This window comes from Pleurodeles waltl, chromosome 10 (assembly GCF_031143425.1).
Source record: "Pleurodeles waltl isolate 20211129_DDA chromosome 10, aPleWal1.hap1.20221129, whole genome shotgun sequence".
Lineage (NCBI taxonomy): Eukaryota > Metazoa > Chordata > Amphibia > Caudata > Salamandridae > Pleurodeles > Pleurodeles waltl.
In genome coordinates, this window is record NC_090449.1 from 6,307,350 (window position 1) to 6,327,531 (window position 20,182).

General features: G+C 54.7%; 1 protein-coding gene across 1 annotated transcript in view; it reads left to right on the forward strand.

Annotated features, from left to right (window-relative positions):
* The first annotated feature begins 1,785 nt into the window (after positions 1-1,785).
* The window catches only part of GPKOW (G-patch domain and KOW motifs), an 85,253-nt gene continuing 66,856 nt past the window's right edge, over positions 1,786-20,182 (forward strand). The window contains exons 1-2 of the mRNA XM_069209319.1: positions 1,786-1,986; positions 15,549-15,712. Coding sequence (XP_069065420.1) covers positions 1,832-1,986; positions 15,549-15,712 — 319 coding nt within the window. The 5' untranslated portion in view covers positions 1,786-1,831. The remainder of the gene's footprint in view (positions 1,987-15,548; positions 15,713-20,182) is intronic.

Sequence of the window (20,182 nt, forward strand, 5' to 3'; positions counted from 1 at the left end):
TTCTCTAATCGAGAGAAAGAGACTTAAATGATTCTTACCCTAGAGACTTTAATTTTGATTTGTCCCTTTGCATGAAGTAGTAGTTTATCTTGCCGCCGTGAGGCAACTGCCCCGTCCACCCCTGCCCCTTTGCCCCGTCCCATGCTGATCGAGAAACGGTACCTGTGAGACGAAGACTTCCTTGAATGCTGATTGAAATTGGTAAATATGAAAGGAAACTGTACAATTGCATTGTGTTTCTTTTAGGTAACCAACTGCTGATTTTTGACAAGAGCCCTAGTTAGGAGTTTTCTAAATTAATGTTGCTAAATTGTTTTTGCATGAAGTCCCACATGCCGATGCTGATTTGAGGTTAGATGAGGATTCCTTTTGTCGCACGATGCAATTTGAGACCTTGTTATGCTGACTAAATGTATGCAATTAGCTCATTACAGATTATAGTTCTAGTGATTTGCATTGCTATTATCGAATGCCTTGTAATTCAAATGTTGCATAGATTGCACCTGTTTCGCCGTTATGGACAGCTATTAATGTTCATTTATGTTTATCATTTGGTGTTGAGACACATCTATATCGTGCTAGCTTTGTTAATATAGGGAAATAAATTCACTAACTTTGAATAAACTGGTGTGGTTATTCCTGACTGAAAGGTCAGGGTTCGCCGAAATGTATTCTGGATTAATTGTTAAGTGTTATGTTGATCAGGGCATTGCTTATGTTCGTTATTAATTATTGGTTTAATTAAATTGACTGATTTCGGGTGGAGAGGGTCCCACTTAGCCAAAAGATTCATCGGCCAAAAGAGCGTCCAAAGTATAGGTAAATTACTAGTACGGAACGCTCTATCAAAGGCACGCATACGTCATGCCTTTTCCGGTGGCTAGCCCTCGTCGAGCGCAGCGACCAAGTACAGAAAACATGCGAGGCTCGCTGTTTTCCGTCCGGCTCGTGGACTTCTTTTTAAACTAATTTACGAGCCCGATCTCGCTTGGCAGAAGTCGTGCGCTTTATCTACTTGATTTCACTTTTTCGGGTTACGTGCATAAATGCACTTTTGCCCGATAGGTGAAAAGTCGGGTTAGGAGTTTACAACGCGATCGGCTCTAACATGAGCAAACGCGAGACCCGTTGCATTGTAAATGCTTGTTTAACCTGGTACTAATTATGTCATAACGTTTGCTCCATGTTAATTGGTGTAAAAAATGACAAACTAATGTAGCAATACTATCACAAGATGTTCCGTTTTAGGCTGCATAATTTGCTTTTCTTGCCACATAATTTAGTCAACAGCGCTGCATAATTCCAGTGGCCCTGGTTATAGTGGCACCAGTACTTCCACTGTCACAATCATAAAAGAAGGACAATGAAGTGATCGCGGCTTCCATTTTAGATTGGGAACCTGCACCCCATGGAAAGTGACTCCCGCCTATGTTTACATAAGAATTTCTTGTAATCCCGTGCGCAAAGCCGTGTGGCCTGGCCCATAATGACGCTTTCTCAATACAAAATGGCCGCCATAGCCTTGTGTTCATAGCTCGAGGGAAGAGTTAACCCCACTAATGAGACGAACAGAGCCATTTTGGGGCACCTTCAACTTTCACATTCCAAGATGGAGGGTGTATCACTGCCCATTGTGGTGCGTGTGAAGAGCTCTGTCCTAAAATGGCGACCATGCAGCTGTGTTTAGGGTGAACAGGTTTCCTTCCCGTTCCAAGATGGCCGCAAACACAGCTCTGCCTTTCTAAAATGGCGGCCGCAGCAACGAGTGTACGTCTGTTAGGTGCATGCTGGGTGTTGTAGTTTACACGGTGTCACCGGCTGTGAGAGGAAGATGGCGGAGGAGACTGCACCGGGGGCTCCCCCGGCTCCGGTGTCCTTCGGTTTCACCCGCACTGCTCCCCGGAAAAAGCTCTCGGGAGCAGAAGTTGGGGAGCAGGCCGAGGGAAAGGAGTGGGTGCGGGGCGTGGAGGGCCGCCAGGTGGTGAGGTAAGGAGGGGGTGTCAAGTGATGGGGTAATGTACGGAGTGGGCAGCCAGGTGCTGTGGTGAGAGATGTGGGCAGGAGGAGGGAAGCCATGTGCTGGGGTGAGAGGTGTGGGCAGGAGGAGGGCAGCCAGGTGCTGGGGTGAGAGGTGTGGGCAGGAGGGGGGCAGCCAGGTGCTGGGGTGAGAGGTGTGGGCAGGAGGGGGGCAGCCAGGTGCTGGGGTGAGAGGTGTGGGCAGGAGGGGGGCAGCCAGGTGCTGGGGTGAGAGGTGTGGGCAGGAGGAGGGCAGCCAGGTGCTGGGGTGAGAGGTGTGGGCAGGAGGGGGGCAGCCAGGTGCTGAGGTGAGAGGTGTGGGCAGGAGGAGGGCAACCAGGTGCTGGGGTGAGAGGTGTGGGCAGGAGGAGGGCAGCCAGGTGCTGGGGTGAGAGGATGAGGCAGTGGGCAGCCAGGTGCTGTGGTGAGAGGTGTGGGCAGGAGGGGGGCAACCAGGTGCTGGGGTGAGAGGTGTGGGCAGGAGGAGGGCAACCAGGTGCTGGGGTGAGAGATGTGGGCAGGAGGAGGGCAGCCAGGTGCTGGGGTGAGAGGATGAGGCAGTGGGCAGCCAGGTGCTGTGGTGAGAGGTGTGGGCAGGAGGGGGGCAGCCAGGTGCTGGGGTGAGAGGTGTGGGCAGGAGGAGGGCAGCCAGGTGCTGGGGTGAGAGGTGTGGGCAGGAGGGGGGCAGCCAGGTGCTGAGGTGAGAGGTGTGGGCAGGAGGAGGGCAACCAGGTGCTGGGGTGAGAGGTGTGGGCAGGAGGAGGGCAGCCAGGTGCTGGGGTGAGAGGTGTGGGCAGGAGGAGGGCAGCCAGGTGCTGGGGTGAGAGGTGTGGGCAGGAGGAGGGCAGCCAGGTGCTGGGGTGAGAGGTGTGGGCAGGAGGGGGGCAGCCAGGTGCTGGGGTGAGAGGTGTGGGCAGGAGGGGGGCAGCCAGGTGCTGGGGTGAGAGGTGTGGGCAGGAGGAGGGCAGCCAGGTGCTGGGGTGAGAGGTGTGGGCAGGAGGGGGGCAGCCAGGTGCTGAGGTGAGAGGTGTGGGCAGGAGGAGGGCAACCAGGTGCTGGGGTGAGAGGTGTGGGCAGGAGGAGGGCAACCAGGTGCTGGGGTGAGAGGTGTGGGCAGGAGGAGGGCAGCCAGGTGCTGGGGTGAGAGGATGAGGCAGTGGGCAGCCAGGTGCTGTGGTGAGAGGTGTGGGCAGGAGGGGGGCAGCCAGGTGCTGGGGTGAGAGGTGTGGGCAGGAGGAGGGCAGCCAGGTGCTGGGGTGAGAGGTGTGGGCAGGAGGGGGGCAGCCAGGTGCTGAGGTGAGAGGTGTGGGCAGGAGGAGGGCAACCAGGTGCTGGGGTGAGAGGTGTGGGCAGGAGGAGGGCAACCAGGTGCTGGGGTGAGAGATGTGGGCAGGAGGAGGGCAGCCAGGTGCTGGGGTGAGAGGATGAGGCAGTGGGCAGCCAGGTGCTGTGGTGAGAGATGTGGGCAGGAGGAGGGCAGACAGGTGCTGGGGTGAGAGATGTGGGCAGGAGGAGGGCAGCCAGGTGCTGGGGTGAGAGGTGTGGGCAGGAGGGGGGCAGCCAGGTGCTGGGGTGAGAGATGTGGGCAGGAGGAGGGCAGCCAGGTGCTGGGGTGAGAGGATGAGGCAGTGGGCAGCCAGGTGCTGTGGTGAGAGGTGTGGGCAGGAGTAGGGCAGCCAGGTGCTGGGGTGAGAGGTGTGGGCAGGAGGAGGGCAGCCAGGTGCTGGGGTGAGAGGATGAGGCAGTGGGCAGCCAGGTGCTGTGGTGAGAGGTGTGGGCAGGAGGTGGGCAGCCAGGTGCTGGGGTGAGAGGTGTGGGCAGGAGGAGGGCAGCCAGGTGCTGGGGTGAGAGGTGTGGGCAGGAGGGGGGCAGCCAGGTGCTGGGGTGAGAGATGTGGGCAGGAGGAGGGCAGCCAGGTGCTGGGGTGAGAGGATGAGGCAGTGGGCAGCCAGGTGCTGTGGTGAGAGGTGTGGGCAGGAGTAGGGCAGCCAGGTGCTGGGGTGAGAGGTGTGGGCAGGAGGAGGGCAGCCAGGTGCTGGGGTGAGAGGATGAGGCAGTGGGCAGCCAGGTGCTGTGGTGAGAGGTGTGGGCAGGAGGTGGGCAGCCAGGTGCTGGGGTGAGAGGTGTGGGCAGGAGGAGGGAAGCCAGGTGCTGGGGTGAGAGGTGTGGGCAGGAGGAGGGCAGCCAGGTGCTGGGGTGAGAGGATGAGGCAGTGGGCAGCCAGGTGCTGTGGTGAGAGGTGTGGGCAGGAGGTGGGCAGCCAGGTGCTGGGGTGAGAGGTGTGGGCAGGAGGAGGGAAGCCAGGTGCTGGGGTGAGAGGTGTGGGCAGGAGGTGGGCAGCCAGGTGCTGGGGTGAGAGATGTGGGCAGGAGGGGGGCAGCCAGGTGTTGGGCTGAGAGGTGTGGGCATGAAGAGGGCAGCCAGTTGTTGGGCGGAGAGGTTTGGGAAGGATGGGGGGGTGCTGTGGTGAGAGGAGTGGGCAGGAGGAGGGCAGCCAGGTGCTGGGGTGAGAGGTGTGGGCAGGAGGAGGGCAGCCGGGTGCTGGGGTGAGAGGTGTGGGCAGGAGGAGGGCAGCCGGGTGCTGGGGTGAGAGGTGTGGGCAGGAGGAGGGCAGCCAGATGCTGTGGTGAGAGATGTGGGCAGGAGGAGGGCAACCAGGTGCTGGGGTGAGAGGTGTGGGCAGGAGGAGGGCAACCAGGTGCTGGGGTGAGAGGTGTGGGCAGGAGGAGGGCAACCAGGTGCTGGGGTGAGAGGTGTGGGCAGGAGGAGGGCAGCCGGGTGCTGGGGTGAGAGGTGTGGGCAGGAGGAGGGCAGCCAGATGCTGTGGTGAGAGATGTGGGCAGGAGGAGGGCAACCAGGTGCTGGGGTGAGAGGTTTGGGCAGGAGGATGGAAGCCAGGTGCTGGGGTGAGAGGTGTGGGCGAAGGATGGCAGCCGGGTGCTGGGGTGAGAGGCTGAGGCATCCAGGTGCTGGGCTGAGAGGTGTGGGCGAAGGATGGCAGCCGGGTGCTGGGGTGAGAGATGTGGTCAGGAAGAGGGCAGCCGGGTGCTGGGGTGAGAGGTGTGGGCAGGAGGGAAGCCAGGTGCTGGGGTGAGAGGTGTGGGCAGGAAGAGGGCAGCCAGGTGCTGGGGTGAGAGGTGTGGGCAGGAAGAGGGCAGCCAGGTGCTGGGGTGAGAGGTGTGGGCAGGAAGAGGGCAGCCAGGTGCTGGGGTGAGAGGTGTGGGCAGGAAGAGGGCAGCCAGGTGCTGGGGTGAGAGGTGTGGGCAGGAGGATGGAAGCCAGGTGCTGGGCAGGAATAGGGCAGCCAGGTGCTGGGGTGAGAGGTGTGGGCAGGAGGGCAGCCAGGTGTTGGGCTGAGAGGTGTGGGTAGGAGGAGGGGTGTTGGGCTGAGAGGTGTGGGCAGGAGGAGGGCAGCCAGGTGCTGGGCTGAGAGGTGTGGTCAGGAGGAGGGCAGCCAGGTGCTGGGCTGGGGGTGTGGGCAGGAGGAGGGCAGCCAGGTGCTGGGCTGAGAGGTGTGGTCAGGAGGAGGGCAGCCAGGTGCTGGGGTGAGAGGCTGAGGCAGGGGCATCCAGGTGCTGGGCTGAGAGGTGTGGGCGAAGGATGGCAGCCGGGTGCTGGGGTGAGAGGTGTGGACAGGAGGACGGAAGCCGGGTGCTGGGGTGAGAGATGTGGTCAGGAAGAGGGCAGCCGGGTGCTGGGGTGAGAGGTGTGGGCAGGAGAGAAGCCAGGTGCTGGGGTGAGAGGTGTGGGCAGGAAGAGGGCAGCCAGGTGCCAGGTGCTGGGGTGAGAGGTGTGGGCAGGAAGAGGGCAGCCAGGTGCTGGGGTGAGAGGTGTGGGCAGGAGGATGGAAGCCAGGTGCTGGGCAGGAATAGGGCAGCCAGGTGCTGGGGTGAGAGGTGTGGGCAGGAGGGCAGCCAGGTGTTGGGCTGAGAGGTGTGGGTAGGAGGAGGGGTGTTGGGCTGAGAGGTGTGGGCAGGATGAGGGCAGCCAGGTGCTGGGCTGAGAGGTGTGGGCAGGAGGAGGGCAGCCAGGTGCTGGGCTGAGAGGTGTGGGCAGGAGGAGGGCAGCCAGGTGCTGGGCTGAGAGGTGTGGTCAGGAGGAGGGCAGCCAGGTGCTGGGGTGAGAGGCTGAGGCAGGGGCATCCAGGTGCTGGGCTGAGAGGTGTGGGCGAAGGATGGCAGCCGGGTGCTTGGGTGAGAGGTGTGGACAGGAGGACGGAAGCCGGGTGCTGGGGTGAGAGATGTGGTCAGGAAGAGGGAAGCCAGGTGCTGGGGTGAGAGGTTTGGGCAGGAGGAGGGCAGCCAGGTGCTGGGGTGAGAGGTGTGGGCAGGAGGAGGGGTGTTGGGCTGAGAGGTGTGGGCATGAAGAGGGCAGCCAGTTGTTGGGCGGAGAGGTTTGGGAAGGATGGGGGGGTGCTGTGGTGAGCGGAGTGGGCAGGAGGAGGGCAGCCAGGTGCTGGGGTGAGAGGATGAGGCAGTGGGCAGCCAGGTGCTGGGGTGAGAGGTGTGGGCAGGAGGAGGGCAGCCAGGTGCTGGGGTGAGAGGTGTGGGCAGGAAGAGGGCAGCCAGGTGCCAGGTGCTGGGGTGAGAGGTGTGGGCAGGAGGAGGGCAGCCGGGTGCTGGGGTGAGAGGTGTGGGCAGGAGGAGGGCAGCCAGATGCTGTGGTGAGAGATGTGGGCAGGAGGAGGGCAACCAGGTGCTAGGGTGAGAGGTGTGGGCAGGAGGAGGGCAACCAGGTGCTGCGGTGAGAGGTGTGGGCAGGAGGAGGGCAGCCGGGTGCTGGGGTGAGAGGTGTGGGCAGGAGGAGGGCAGCCAGATGCTGTGGTGAGAGATGTGGGCAGGAGGAGGGCAACCAGGTGCTGGGGTGAGAGGTGTGGGCAGGAGGAGGGCAGCCAGATGCTGTGGTGAGAGATGTGGGCAGGAGGAGGGCAACCAGGTGCTGGGGTGAGAGGTTTGGGCATGAGGATGGAAGCCAGGTGCTGGGGTGAGAGGTGTGGGCGAAGGATGGCAGCCGGGTGCTGGGGTGAGAGGCTGAGGCAGGGGCATCCAGGTGCTGGGCTGAGAGGTGTGGGCGAAGGATGGCAGCCGGGTGCTGGGGTGAGAGATGTGGTCAGGAAGAGGGCAGCCGGGTGCTGGGGTGAGAGGTGTGGGCAGGAGGGAAGCCAGGTGCTGGGGTGAGAGGTGTGGGCAGGAAGAGGGCAGCCAGGTGCCAGGTGCTGGGGTGAGAGGTGTGGGCAGGAAGAGGGCAGCCAGGTGCTGGGGTGAGAGGTGTGGGCAGGAGGATGGAAGCCAGGTGCTGGGCAGGAATAGGGCAGCCAGGTGCTGGGGTGAGAGGTGTGGGCAGGAGGGCAGCCAGGTGTTGGGCTGAGAGTTGTGGTTAGGAGGAGGGGTGTTGGGCTGAGAGGTGTGGGCAGGAGGAGGGCAGCCAGGTGCTGGGCTGAGAGGTGTGGGCAGGAGGAGGGCAGCCAGGTGCTGGGGTGAGAGGCTGAGGCAGGGGGCATCCAGATGCTGGGGTGGGAGGATCAGGCAGGGGGCAGCAGCCAGGTGCTGGGGTGAGAGGTGTGGGCAGGAGGAGGGCAGCCAGGTGCTGGGGTGAGAGGATCAGGCAGGGACATCCAGGTGCTGGGGTGAGAGGATCAGGCAGGGGGCAGAAGCCAGGTGCTCGGGTGAGAGGATCAGGCAGGGGGCATCCAGGTGCTGGGGTGGGAGGATCAGGCAGGGGGCAGCAGCCAGGTGCTGGGGTGAGAGGATCAGGCAGGGGGCAGCAGCCAGGTGCTGGGGTGAGAGGATCAGGCAGGGGGCATCCAGGTGCTGGGGTGGGAGGATCAGGCAGGGGGCAGCAGCCAGGTGCTGGGGTGAGAGGATCAGGCAGGGGGCAGCAGCCAGGTGCTGGGGTGAGAGGATCAGGCAGGGGGCAGCAGCCAGGTGCTGGGGTGAGAGGATCAGGCAGGGGGCATCCAGGTGCTGGGGTGAGAGGATCAGGCAGGGGGCAGAAGCCAGGTGCTCGGGTGAGAGGATCAGGCAGGGGGCATCCAGGTGCTGGGGTGGGAGGATCAGGCAGGGGGCAGCAGCCAGGTGCTGGGGTGAGAGGATCAGGCAGGGGGCAGCAGCCAGGTGCTGGGGTGAGAGGATCAGGCAGGGGGCATCCAGGTGCTGGGGTGGGAGGATCAGGCAGGGGGCAGCAGCCAGGTGCTGGGGTGAGAGGATCAGGCAGGGGGCAGCAGCCAGGTGCTGGGGTGAGAGGATCAGGCAGGGGGCAGCAGCCAGGTGCTGGGGTGAGAGGATCAGGCAGGGGGCATCCAGGTGCTGGGGTGGGAGGATCAGGCAGGGGGCAGCAGCCAGGTGCTGGGGTGAGAGGATCAGGCAGGGGGCAGCAGCCAGGTGCTGGGGTGAGAGGATCAGGCAGGGGGCATCCAGGTGCTGGGGTGGGAGGATCAGGCAGGGGGCAGCAGCCAGGTGCTGGGGTGAGAGGATCAGGCAGGGGGCAGCAGCCAGGTGCTGGGGTGGGAGGATCAGGCAGGGGGCAGCAGCCAGGTGCTGGGGTGAGAGGATCAGGCAGGGGGCAGCAGCCAGGTGCTGGGGTGAGAGGATCAGGCAGGGGGCAGCAGCCAGGTGCTGGGGTGAGAGGATCAGGCAGGGGGCAGCAGCTAGGTGCTGGGGTGAGAGGATCAGGCAGGGGGCATCCAGGTGCTGGGGTGGGAGGATCAGGCAGGGGGCATCCAGTCATAGCTACCAGTGTTCACTTTGCTTGGGTGTGACTTTTCCATGTGTTTTAGGGTGCATCCTGTGAAGGGGCAGTGCTTTTCGTGTGACACTTTGAATGACACTTTACAGGGAGATGGGATCTCTACGGTTCAGGCTGGACGGTTCCTGTTGGATCAGGGCCAAGGCTGGCTGGCACATGGCAGGGTCTGGTCTGAGGGGGCAGGTGGGCAGACGAGCGGTGGGTTGGGATGCTGTCCTGGTAATTGCCAGTGGTTAGAGTTCCTGCTGCAGCCGCCCATCACCTGTGGTGTGTGTGGTTCTTCTCTGCCAGCTACGGTGTCACAGATGGACCAGTCGGGTATTGAGGGGCGAGGGGGGATCCAGACCCCCTGGAGTGTGTGGCCATCGGTGGACCAAGTTATGCTCTGGAGTGAGCAGGTTATACTAGTAGGAGACTCTAATTACCAACCATTGTTAATAGCGAAAGACACAATAACACATTCCTTGGCTTTGTTTATTGTTCAGCTATTTTACCATCTTAACTCACACACAAAAGTGGCTCCTGTGTAGAAATCAAGAACTCGAAGAAAACTGCACACACTGCAGATCATTCCAAAAGACGTAGTCCCCTGCCATTAATAATGTTGTCTTCGGTGGAGGCACAGGAACACCACTCTACTAACTGCTCTCATTGCCTCTGAGACCAGAGTGTGTACAATATGCACAACTTTCAGGTGTCAGACAACCTGCCTCCACCTGCAGGCTTCTTGTGCTTATTCGGCCTGTCCCTGTTAAATTCAAAGCTTCTCTTGAGTTTTGGGCTCACCCTGTGTTCACACTAAAGGGCTTCACAAGGAGATACAGCTCCGCAAACCAGTGAGGGCATCAAATCACCATTAATGTACACATGTTACTAGGACGACCTGTGGTTTTCAAGATCTGGGACAGTAAAAAATGTTACCTCAATTGCAAGGTAGTCTGAAGTCTTTTGATGAAAGTTTGTGTTTGTTGCTGCCTGTGGCTTTTCAGTCATCCGTTCTTGAAGGCAGGCCTTGGGGTGTTTCTTTACGTGCCTACATAGAACCCCCATGACCACGGCAGCCAGTCACTGTGTACGATGATGTCCAAAGCACCTACTCACAGATGGCACAATAGTCAAAATGCTGACGTGCACGAAGAACCTGCAATGTTTTTTGAGGTAGAGATACTTCCAAATGACAAACATTTCACCATATAATCAAAATAATCGCTGGATCAGCAGTGAAAAATGGTGACATAACCAGTGCCTGGCCAACATTTTCCAAGCAGGAATATTGCCTCCTGGTTCCCTAAGTCAAACCTACACAACCGTTAAAAGTCCCATATTTACTCGACTTCTCCTATGATGAAAAAAAACAGCAATCGGGGCAGAGGCCACTATGGATATCAGGTTGTCCAGGTCTTATCTGCCACAGTGGCAAGGAAGAAACATTGACTGGATGAGGTACAAGGAAGAAACATTGACTGGATGAGGTACAAGGAAGAAACATTGACTGGATGAGGTACAAGGAAGAAACATTGACTGGATGAGGTACAAGGAAGAGGCATCGACTGGATGAGGTACAAGGAAGAAGCATCGACTGGATGAGGTACAAGGAAGAGACGTCGACTGGATGAGGTACAAGGAAGAGACGTCGACTGGAAGAGGTACAAGGAAGAGACGTCGACTGGAAGAGGTACAAGGAAGAGACGTCGACTGGAAGAGGTACAAGGAAGAGACGTCGACTGGAAGAGGTACAAGGAAGAGACGTCGACTGGAAGAGGTACAAGGAAGAGACGTCGACTGGAAGAGGTACAAGGAAGAGACGTCGACTGGAAGAGGTACAAGGAAGAGACGTCGACTGGAAGAGGTACAAGGAAGAGACGTCGACTGGATGAGTTACGAGGAAGAAACATCGGGTGCTTGAGTGACGAGGGAGAGACGTCGACTGGATGAGTTACAATGACGGAGGAGTTACGAGGAAGAGACATGGACTGGATGAGGTACAAGGAAGAGACATGGACTGGATGAGGTACAAGGAAGAGACATGGACTGGATGAGGTACAAGGAAGAGACATGGACTGGATGAGGTACAAGGAAGAGACATGGACTGGATGAGGTACAAGGAAGAGACATGGACTGGATGAGGTACAAGGAAGAGACATGGACTGGATGAGGTACAAGGAAGAGACATGGACTGGATGAGGTACAAGGAAGAGACATGGACTGGATGAGGTACAAGGAAGAGACATGGACTGGATGAGGTACAAGGAAGAGACATGGACTGGATGAGGTACATTGAAGAGACATGGACTGGATGAGGTACATTGAAGAGACATGGACTGGATGAGGTACATTGAAGAGACATGGACTGGATGAGGTACATTGAAGAGACATGGACTGGATGAGGTACATTGAAGAGACATGGACTGGATGAGGTACATTGAAGAGACATTGACTGGATGAGGTACATTGAAGAGACATCGACTGGTTGAGTTCCTAAGAAGAGACGTCGACTAGAAGAGGTACAAGGAAGAGACGTCGACCGGATGAGTTACGAGCAAGAGACGTCGACCGGATGAGTTACTCTTGCATGGAATCGGACACTCGAGCTGTGGTTCCACCTGGGAGGTACTGAGGTGAGGGGAGGCATAAGCCGTGATGCGGGAAGGCCGGTACAGAGTGCACAATCAGGACTCAGGCTGTCGGATCCTGAGGTGATGTATCTGGATGATGCAGAGGAGTGAACAGTGAGGCTGAAGGTGGGAAGGCAAGTGGATTAGTGGAGTTTCTCTTCCCCCACCAAACATCCTCAGGTGGTTGTGCCTTTTATCAGTTCCGTGGCGTCTGTTCTCGGTTTCACCCCTTCATACTTTAGACACAGGTTATGAGTTCACGTCTCCCTGAAGCAGCTGAAACCCTCTGGGAAGATACTGGGCACCTTCTTTGGGTCTGGAGCAGTTAGGATCAAGCTTCCCCAAAGGGTTGGCTGGGCTGACATTTCCCTACACTTTTAGCGCCTGGAGAGGTTGAGCCAGTTTGGCTGCGACCCCTAACACCGCCTTTGTGGCCCCTGTCCTCGGAGGTGAGAGAAGCAATGCGAAGAACAGAGGGTAGACAGGACACTCTACCCTCCGCAGACCCCACTGGGACGTTGCACATTCTGTCAGGTAAATAATGGTGAACGGCCTATACAATGCAGGCTAAGCTGCGCATACGCTGAGCATGCAAGCAGAACAACGCTTGCCTTCGCCGCGCCTGGCTGCATGCCTGCCTTAACCGCGCCAGGCTGCATGTCTGCCTTCGCCAGGCTGCATGCCTGCCTTCGCCGCGCCTGGCTGCATGCCTGCCTTCGCCGCGCCTGGCTGCATGCCTGCCTTAACCGCGCCAGGCTGCATGTCTGCCTTCGCCGCGCCTGGCTGCATGCCTGCCTTCGCCGCGCCTGGCTGCATGCCTGCCTTCGCCGCACCTGGCTGCATGCCTGCCTTAACACTGCATGCCTGCCTTAACCGCGCCTGGTTGCATGCCTGCCTTAACCGCGCCTGGCTGCATGCCTGCCTTAACACTGCATGCCTGCCTTCGCAGCGCCTGGCTGCATGCCTGCCTTAACACTGCATGCCTGCCTTAACCGCGCCTGGTTGCATGCCTGCCTTAACCGCGCCTCCCTTAACCGCGCCTGGCTGCACGCCTGCCTTAACCGCGCCTGCCTTAACCGCGCCTGGCTGCACGCCTGCCTTAACCGTGCCTGCCTTAACCGCGCCTGGCTGCACGCCTGCCTTAACCGCGCCTGGCTGCATGCCTGCCTTAACACTGCATGCCTGCCTTCGCAGCGCCTGGCTGCATGCCTGCCTTAACACTGCATGCCTGCCTTAACTGCGCCTGGTTGCATGCCTGCCTTAACCGCGCCTGCCTTAAACGCGCCTGGCTGCGCGCCTGCCTTAACCGCGCCTGGCTGCGCGCCTGCCTTAACCGCGCCTGGCTGCACGCCTGCCTTAACCGCGCCTGGCTGCATGCCTGCCTTAACACTGCATGCCTGCCTTCGCTGCGCCTGGCTGCATGCCTGCCTTCACTGCACCTGGCTGCATGCCTGCCTTCGCTGCGCCTGGCTGCATGCCTGCCTTCGCCGCGCCTGGCTGCATGCCTGCCTTCGCCGCGCCTGGCTGCATGCCTGCCTTCGCCGCGCCTGGCTGCATGCCTGCCTTCGCCGCGCCTGGCTGCATGCCTGCCTTCGCCGCGCCTGGCTGCATGCCTGCCCTAACCGCGCCTGGCTGCATGCCTGCCCTAACCGCGCCTGGCTGCATGCCTGCCCTAACCGCGCCTGGCTGCATGCCTGCCCTCACCGAGCCTGGCTGCATGCCTGCCCTCACCGAGCCTGGCTGCATGCCTGCCCTAACCGAGCCTGGCTGCATGCCTGCCCTAACCGAGCCTGGCTGCATGCCTGCCCTAACCGAGCCTGGCTGCATGCCTGCCCTAACCAAGCCTGGCTGCATGCCTGCCCTAACCGAGCCTGGCTGCATGCCTGCCTTAACCGAGCCTGGCTGCATGCCTGCCTGCCTGCCTTCACCGCGCCTGGCTGCATGCCTGCCTTCACCGCGCCTGGCTGCATGCCTGCCTTCACCGCGCCTGGCTGCATGCCTGCCTTCACCGCGCCTGGCTGCATGTCTGCCTTAACCACGCATATCATTACACTCAGCAGTGCAGCTCACTTTGGAATGTACCATAAAATGAAACAAATGAAGAAATACATACCTTGTAAGCTTGAGGCCCTGCTTGTGAATACATAAAAAACAACCTCTAGCAAAGCCAGTTGGTGTGGCTTTGGCAAGCTGCTGAGATGTTTCTTTTTAATTATCGCAATGATATGCTATAAAAATGAAAAAAGCTGCGTACATGAGGGTCTGTGTGTTTTAGGTTGAAAATAAATAACCACATGCAAATATGATCAAACAGTTTGCATCCCTGCTAGTGGGCAAGTGTACTTCGGCATGTTGGGTTAATGCTGGCAGCAGGGACGCCCGACTCTTCCTGGCACAAGAGGATGTGCCCTGGCGCTGAATCACTGCAGCCAGGAGAGCGCGTCCTATCACACGAGGGTGACTGGCAAAGAAGGAGAAAGAACAGAGAACTGAAACATTGGAGCAACATCCCAGGGACTAACCTGCAACTCTTTTTTTATTTTTTATTATTATTATTTTAATTTTTCCTTTGATGGATAGGAATTTATGACCGGGCAAAATGCTGCGATTCGCTTAGAAAGGCAACCAAAGTATTTGTGTGTGTGTGTGTATGTGTATATATATATATATATATATATATATATATATATAAATTTATTGTTATTTTTTTACACGAGGGTGGTGAAACAGGCAAAGTTGTCTTCAGGGCACAGCGATTGCTGTGTTTGAACAGAACAGTCACATCTACACTCAGCACTTGTGATGGTTCCTTGTGAGTGATCATAAGTCAGCACTTGTAACTACGATAAGGCAAGCCAGTCACATCAATCATACCCAACGTATGGTCCATATTGATTAATACTGGGGGGGGGGGGGGCACCATTATTTTGATTCTCCCTATGATTTATCAATACAGTGCTCATCAGCACATTTGGTCTTCGAGGCCGATCTGAAGTGCCCTTAGTGTCCGACACTGAATGCCATCCTGATGTTACCCCTGTCGTGCCCTCCCTTGCCCTGGGTGAACTCCGAGCACTCCTCATTGGAGGGTGAGCGCCAGAGGGGTCTGTACATGTGGTCTGTGGAAGAGCTGCTGGCTGTATTGTGGGTTGTACAGAAGTACATCCCAGAGCCCAGGGTGTTGGCCTGGGAAGCCTTTGCTAATGTGTTTATTCCAAGCTGGTACTATCAAGATGCTGGAGCACCCAAGTACTTACCCTGGAGGTGGGGAGGGGGCACGAGAGGTACAGTGTACAAGGTACTGAGTGTCACGATGTGTATCCACTTTTAACGTGTCATGTCTTCGAGTATAGATTAGATTCACAGAAAAAATACAGTTAAAACCAGTTGTGGTTCTGGCTCATACAGGTAAAACCAGTTAAATTAATCACTTATGGTTATGAATGCACACTACGTGCCATAACCCCAGCGTCCGCCATGATGTTCCCCTGTTCACTGTTTTTCTTTGTGTATTGGCAAATAGGTGTTTTGTGCATGGTCGACACCATGAGTGATGGTGCATGTTGTGTGCGTTCATAACCTTAACTGTTGAATTTCAGTGGTTTTACAACTTTGACACAAAGCCATAACTCAGTTTGTATTTTTTTTCACTAATTCTTTTTTTTTTTTAAATATAATTTACTAAATGTTTACCCCATCTGCCTCCCTGCCTGCGGCCAGGCCCTGTACCAAAACCGCCATGGCTGCCCAACATCCACTGTGCTTCTTCTTTGGCTGTGTGCAGCGGGGGCTGACAGCAGGGTCCCTCCCAGACCCACACCCTGCACCCAGCCTGCCGTGGGCTTTCAACCCCTGCTGCGCACAGCGTTGTACTATGCACAATGGGTTAAGTCACAGGACCTGGCCTGAGACATCTGATCTTCGCATTAAAGTCATTTCTCAGTCATACTACAGACATCTGACACTCATACTGTAGACGTGTAACCACACATGAAAGGCATCTAGTCATAAGCCAAATGTAGGCTGAATTCAGGATGGTACAAAGATTCTCTAAAGAAGTTCACTTGGCGCTGACAGGAGAGATATTGGAGAGACTGTGGATGTGTGATTTTAGGGGTACGTTGTTGACGCAACACTCTCTTGTCCTTGAGCTTTACCTCTCTTTTTTTTCAGTGTAAACCCAGTCGAGGCCCCAAAGGAGCTAGTCATTCCACTGATCCAGAAGAACCGCTGGAATAAAGATGAGCATCCCCCGCGAGCACGGACAGAAAAAGGAGAGCAAGAGAAGGGACCAGAAGATGGGGTCCTCTCGCAGGCAGTGAAGGAGTTAATAGAAGGTCAGTACGTGTGCAAAATATACTCTAGGCAAGACTGCTGGTTTAAGGATGACAGTACTTATGTTTGTAGGTGTCTAGGCCAATCCTACAGCAAGTCGCAACTGTCGTCCCAACCCTCCCGTCCCACAAGCAGCACCTCACCAGAAACCCAAACAGTAAAAGGTGATTTGTGGCAGCCTTTGACCTCAAGAGTGCGACATCTCAGGGAGGTCGTGGTTAAACGGAGATTACACCTTTCTCACATGAATAACATATCTCAGTCAAGCACAGGCAATGAAGGAGGTGCAGTAAAGTTTTCAATAAAAAGACTGCAATCTACGATAAGTTGCACGGGCTGCAATGATTAGGATAATGAACAGTGCAAGAAGCAGAATTGTGAACACGAGAATCATTAATACAAAGACCCCCTTCTTGCAATAACATAGAATGACATGAAATATGCCCCAATACCCTAGCATGATGAACCTAATCTCTAACCTAAAGAGAGCTAGGTGTGTTAAACCTAATCTGCCAATGCCATGTCCATGAGAAGAGCCCCCAACCCTCGTCACCTTGGAATGAAGTCTCTAGATCAGACTCTGTAGGGAAATGAGGACTGGGTCAGCGTCAAGGCGACGTGTCGCATGGATAGCGTCGATGGCATCTTGTAGGAATCCCTCTGACTATCTGTCTGTGTAAGGTGCATTTATACAGATCTGATCGGACCCCTGACGTAGGTCTGCTCCCAAACAACAGATAACAAGACATGCTTGGGGAGGCAATTACATATAAAATTCCTCGAAAGTACCTAATGTGATACCTACATCTTATCTCTGGTGCTGATAGTGACTCCTTAGCAGAGTGGCACTGATAGCATGAAACTAAAACATTGTCCTAACTATAAACAATGCAGCCATCTTGGAAGGATATAATTAAATAATTGTGCTAAAACAGAGTAAACGAAGTAGGGTAAAAGTCACTGGGTGACGGGGGCACAGGCCTGCAAGCCAGAAGGCTAAGCGAACTCTTGCTTCCCATTAAAACAAGATAGGGTTCACTACAAAAGAAAAAGCAGTCCTTTTCAGAGCTTACCACTGAAAAGGCTTTCCCTCCACTGGTGGCTTTCTTAATCAGAGGGATATGCAGAAATTGTCTGAGGTAGACCAAAGATTGGGCTGGGGTAAATATCTGTTTAGTTTCATTTCGAGAAAGTTTGTCACTAACTGAAAAGGACAAGGTGGAAGATCTTAACGTTGATTCTTTTTCTTACCGTAAGCCAGTTAACCTTCTTCAATAAAGGCTTGACTGAAGAGAAAGGAGGGAAATTAGCCGGCTCATACCACTTTATTTTGAATCACTTGGAGTCTGTTTGTTTGGTTTTCTACAATACTTGAATATAAGTAATTGCCTTGTCCACCCTGGAACCAACAGTGGCAGCGACACTCTTTCTGCATTCTTCCGTCTATAAGGGGAGAATAGAACATAATTTGTGGACAAGGAAAAGCAGACGTCAATTTTAGGTTTATGGGACAAAAATGAAACCAAGCTTTTTGCATGATGCTTGGGTCGATGATGGGACTGAGACCAAAAATAAGAGAATCCGACCCCACGATCCAAATTGATTTTCAGCCAGTTACTCTCCATCTATTCTTTAACCGAGCAAAGGCACTCTATAAGGCATTCTGGCTGGAAGTTGTAGCTGGCGAGAAGGAACATAAGTTGGGTGTCATCGGCATGGATATAAATTTTACATCCAGAGTTTCCGAGTAGGTCTGGACAGAGTTTGGGTGTGGATAATAAACAGGAAAGGGAAAACCACAGCCTCTTGCAGGGCTCCAGTAGTCAGAGAGACAGATTCTGACAGGAAGGTTGTTAAGCATCTCTTCTTGAGATCTGTTTTGGAGCCAATCGAGTACTTTATTACCAATACTAGGATCACCTAATCTGGATACTAACACATCGGGATACAGTCTAAAGCCATTCGAAGATCGTGTAAAGCTGCTACTGGAGCTGGCTCGGTACTTCTGTTAAGGCGAAAGCTGTTCGAGCTGCACCCAAAATGGAACATGTTATCAAGCAAGCCAAGAGCTGGAAGGCCACAGTGTTTTTCTTTATCTTTGACTACTCTCAGTGTAAGAGGCAGGTAGTTAACAGGGCCACCAAGAGCAAGTGGCCAGGATAAAGTCGCTGGGCTTGCAGCGTGTTCTGGGGGTTTTCATAGATGTCGTCTGGAGTCAGCTCAGGGTGTATGAATGGCTGTTACTGTGTACCAAAGGGTGACATTGTACCCTTGATGACTGTGTGACTAAAGGGGGGTGCTCCCCCTCTTATGTCACATGGACGTTCCTAAACTGTGGATCAAGTGGAAAGAATTAAGGGCGTGTTGTTTGTCCAATGACATTAGGGACAGGACAAATGAGGGCGATTATTACACCAGTACTGTTCCTGGGGCTACTTCTGGTCCTGAGGAAAGCCTTGGACCCACAGTGGCCGTAGAAAATGATAACACTAGAAAGGGTGTAGGGCCATTATACCCCACATACACCCTACATTTGTTTTTATGAACAACTAGGGGAGCCCAATATTAAAGGGATACCTGGGCATTCACTATTTTTAAATTGCAGTAAACCCCAGCTCAAAAATGATATCTTAAGTTTTTTTGCTTCTTGGAATGTGGTCGAGCCCATCCTGGTTCTACGGGAGTTGATGCCACCCGATGATGATGCGTGCTCTAACAGTCAATCAGTCAGGATTTATAAAGTGAGGCAAATCACCTGTGAGGGTCTCAAGGCGCTGCCGTTGCTAGCTGCTTCGCGGTGCTCTGTTCATTCGAACAACCATGTTTTGAGTCTTTTCCTGAATTCCCAAAGCAATGTGGTGTTCCTCAGGTGCACAGGAAGGTCGTTCCAGGCTTTGGCTGCCAGGTGAGAGAAGGAGCGTCCTCCGCTTTTGGATCCTTGGAGGTCTGCGAGAGGCAGATCACAGGTGTTTGGTCGGTTGGTGGAAGGTCACTCGTGTTGATGTATGCGGGTCCTCCATTGTGCAGAGCTTTGTATGCATGGGTCAGCATCTTGAACTGGCATGTCTTCTGGCTTGGGAGTCAGTGTAGCTTCTTGAGGTGGGGTGTGATGTAGGTTCATCTGGGAAGGTCAAGCAAGAGTGGGTGCGGATCCTTTAAAAATCTAAGCAGGTTTCCCATGGATTGCATGTCACTCTCCCTTTTATTGAATCCAATAAGTACCATTGTTGGTTACAGGTTGTAGGATACCTTGTTGTGTTTCAAACCTTCGTGTATTCACCGTTGCTGTTTGTCGCTTGATGTTTTCGTTCCCTGTACTACTCAGCGTTTTCTTGGTTGTTATAAACCTTCACATATATTCACCGTTGCTGTTTGTCGCTTGATGTTTTCATTCCCTGTACCCCTCAGCGTTTTCTTGTTGTTGGTATAAACCTTCACATATATTCACAGTTGCTATTTCTCGCTTGGTGTTTTCTTTCCCTGTACCCCTCAGCGTTTTCTTGTTGTTATAAACCTTCACATATATTCACAGTTGCTATTTCTCGCTTGGTGTTTTCTTTCCCTGTACCACTCAGCGTTTTCTTGGTTGTTATAAACCCTCACATATATTCACCATTGCTGTTTGTCGCTTGATGTTTTCTTTCCCTTTACCACTCAGCGTTTTCTTGTTGTTGTTATAAACCTTCACATATATTCACCATTGCTGTTTGTCGCTTGATGTTTTCTTTCCCTGTACTACTCAGCGTTTTCTTGGTTGTTATAAACCTTCACATATATTCACTGTTGCTGTTTGTCGCTTGATGTTTTCTTTCCCTGTACCACTCAGCGTTTTCTTGTTGTTGTTATAAACCTTCACATATATTCACCATTGCTGTTTCTTGCTTGATGTTTTCGTTCCCTGTACTACTCAGCGTTTTCTTGGTTGTTATAAACCTTCACATATATTCACCGTTGCTGTTTGTCGCTTGATGTTTTCGTTCCCTGTACCACTCAGCGTTTTCTTGGTTGTTGTTATAAACCTTCACATATATTCACTGTTGCTGTTTGTCACTTGATGTTTTCGTTCCCTGTACTACTCAGCGTTTTCTTGGTTGCTGTTATAAACCTTCACATAGATTCACCATTGCTGTTTGACTCTGGATGTTTTCTTTTACTGTAGTCCCAAGCCTTGTTCTGGTTGCAGTTTCATCATGAAGTCTCCATTGCTGTTTGTTGCTGTTGTTTTTTCTTTCTCTGTAGTACCCTATAGTGCCCAGTTTTATGTGCCTGTTCTTGGCTTTGCCTTCTCTATTGCCCCTTGTTTCCTGTCTATTGCTGGGTGTTTTCTTTCCCAGTAATACTGATCCTCCTTCTGTTGGTCAACCCTTCACATACGCGCTATCACTCGAAGCGGCCTGTTTGCTGTTAGGTGTTTCCTTTCCCTGTAGTACCAAGCTCCTTCCTGCTGCTGCTCTTGCCTTCATGTCTTCACC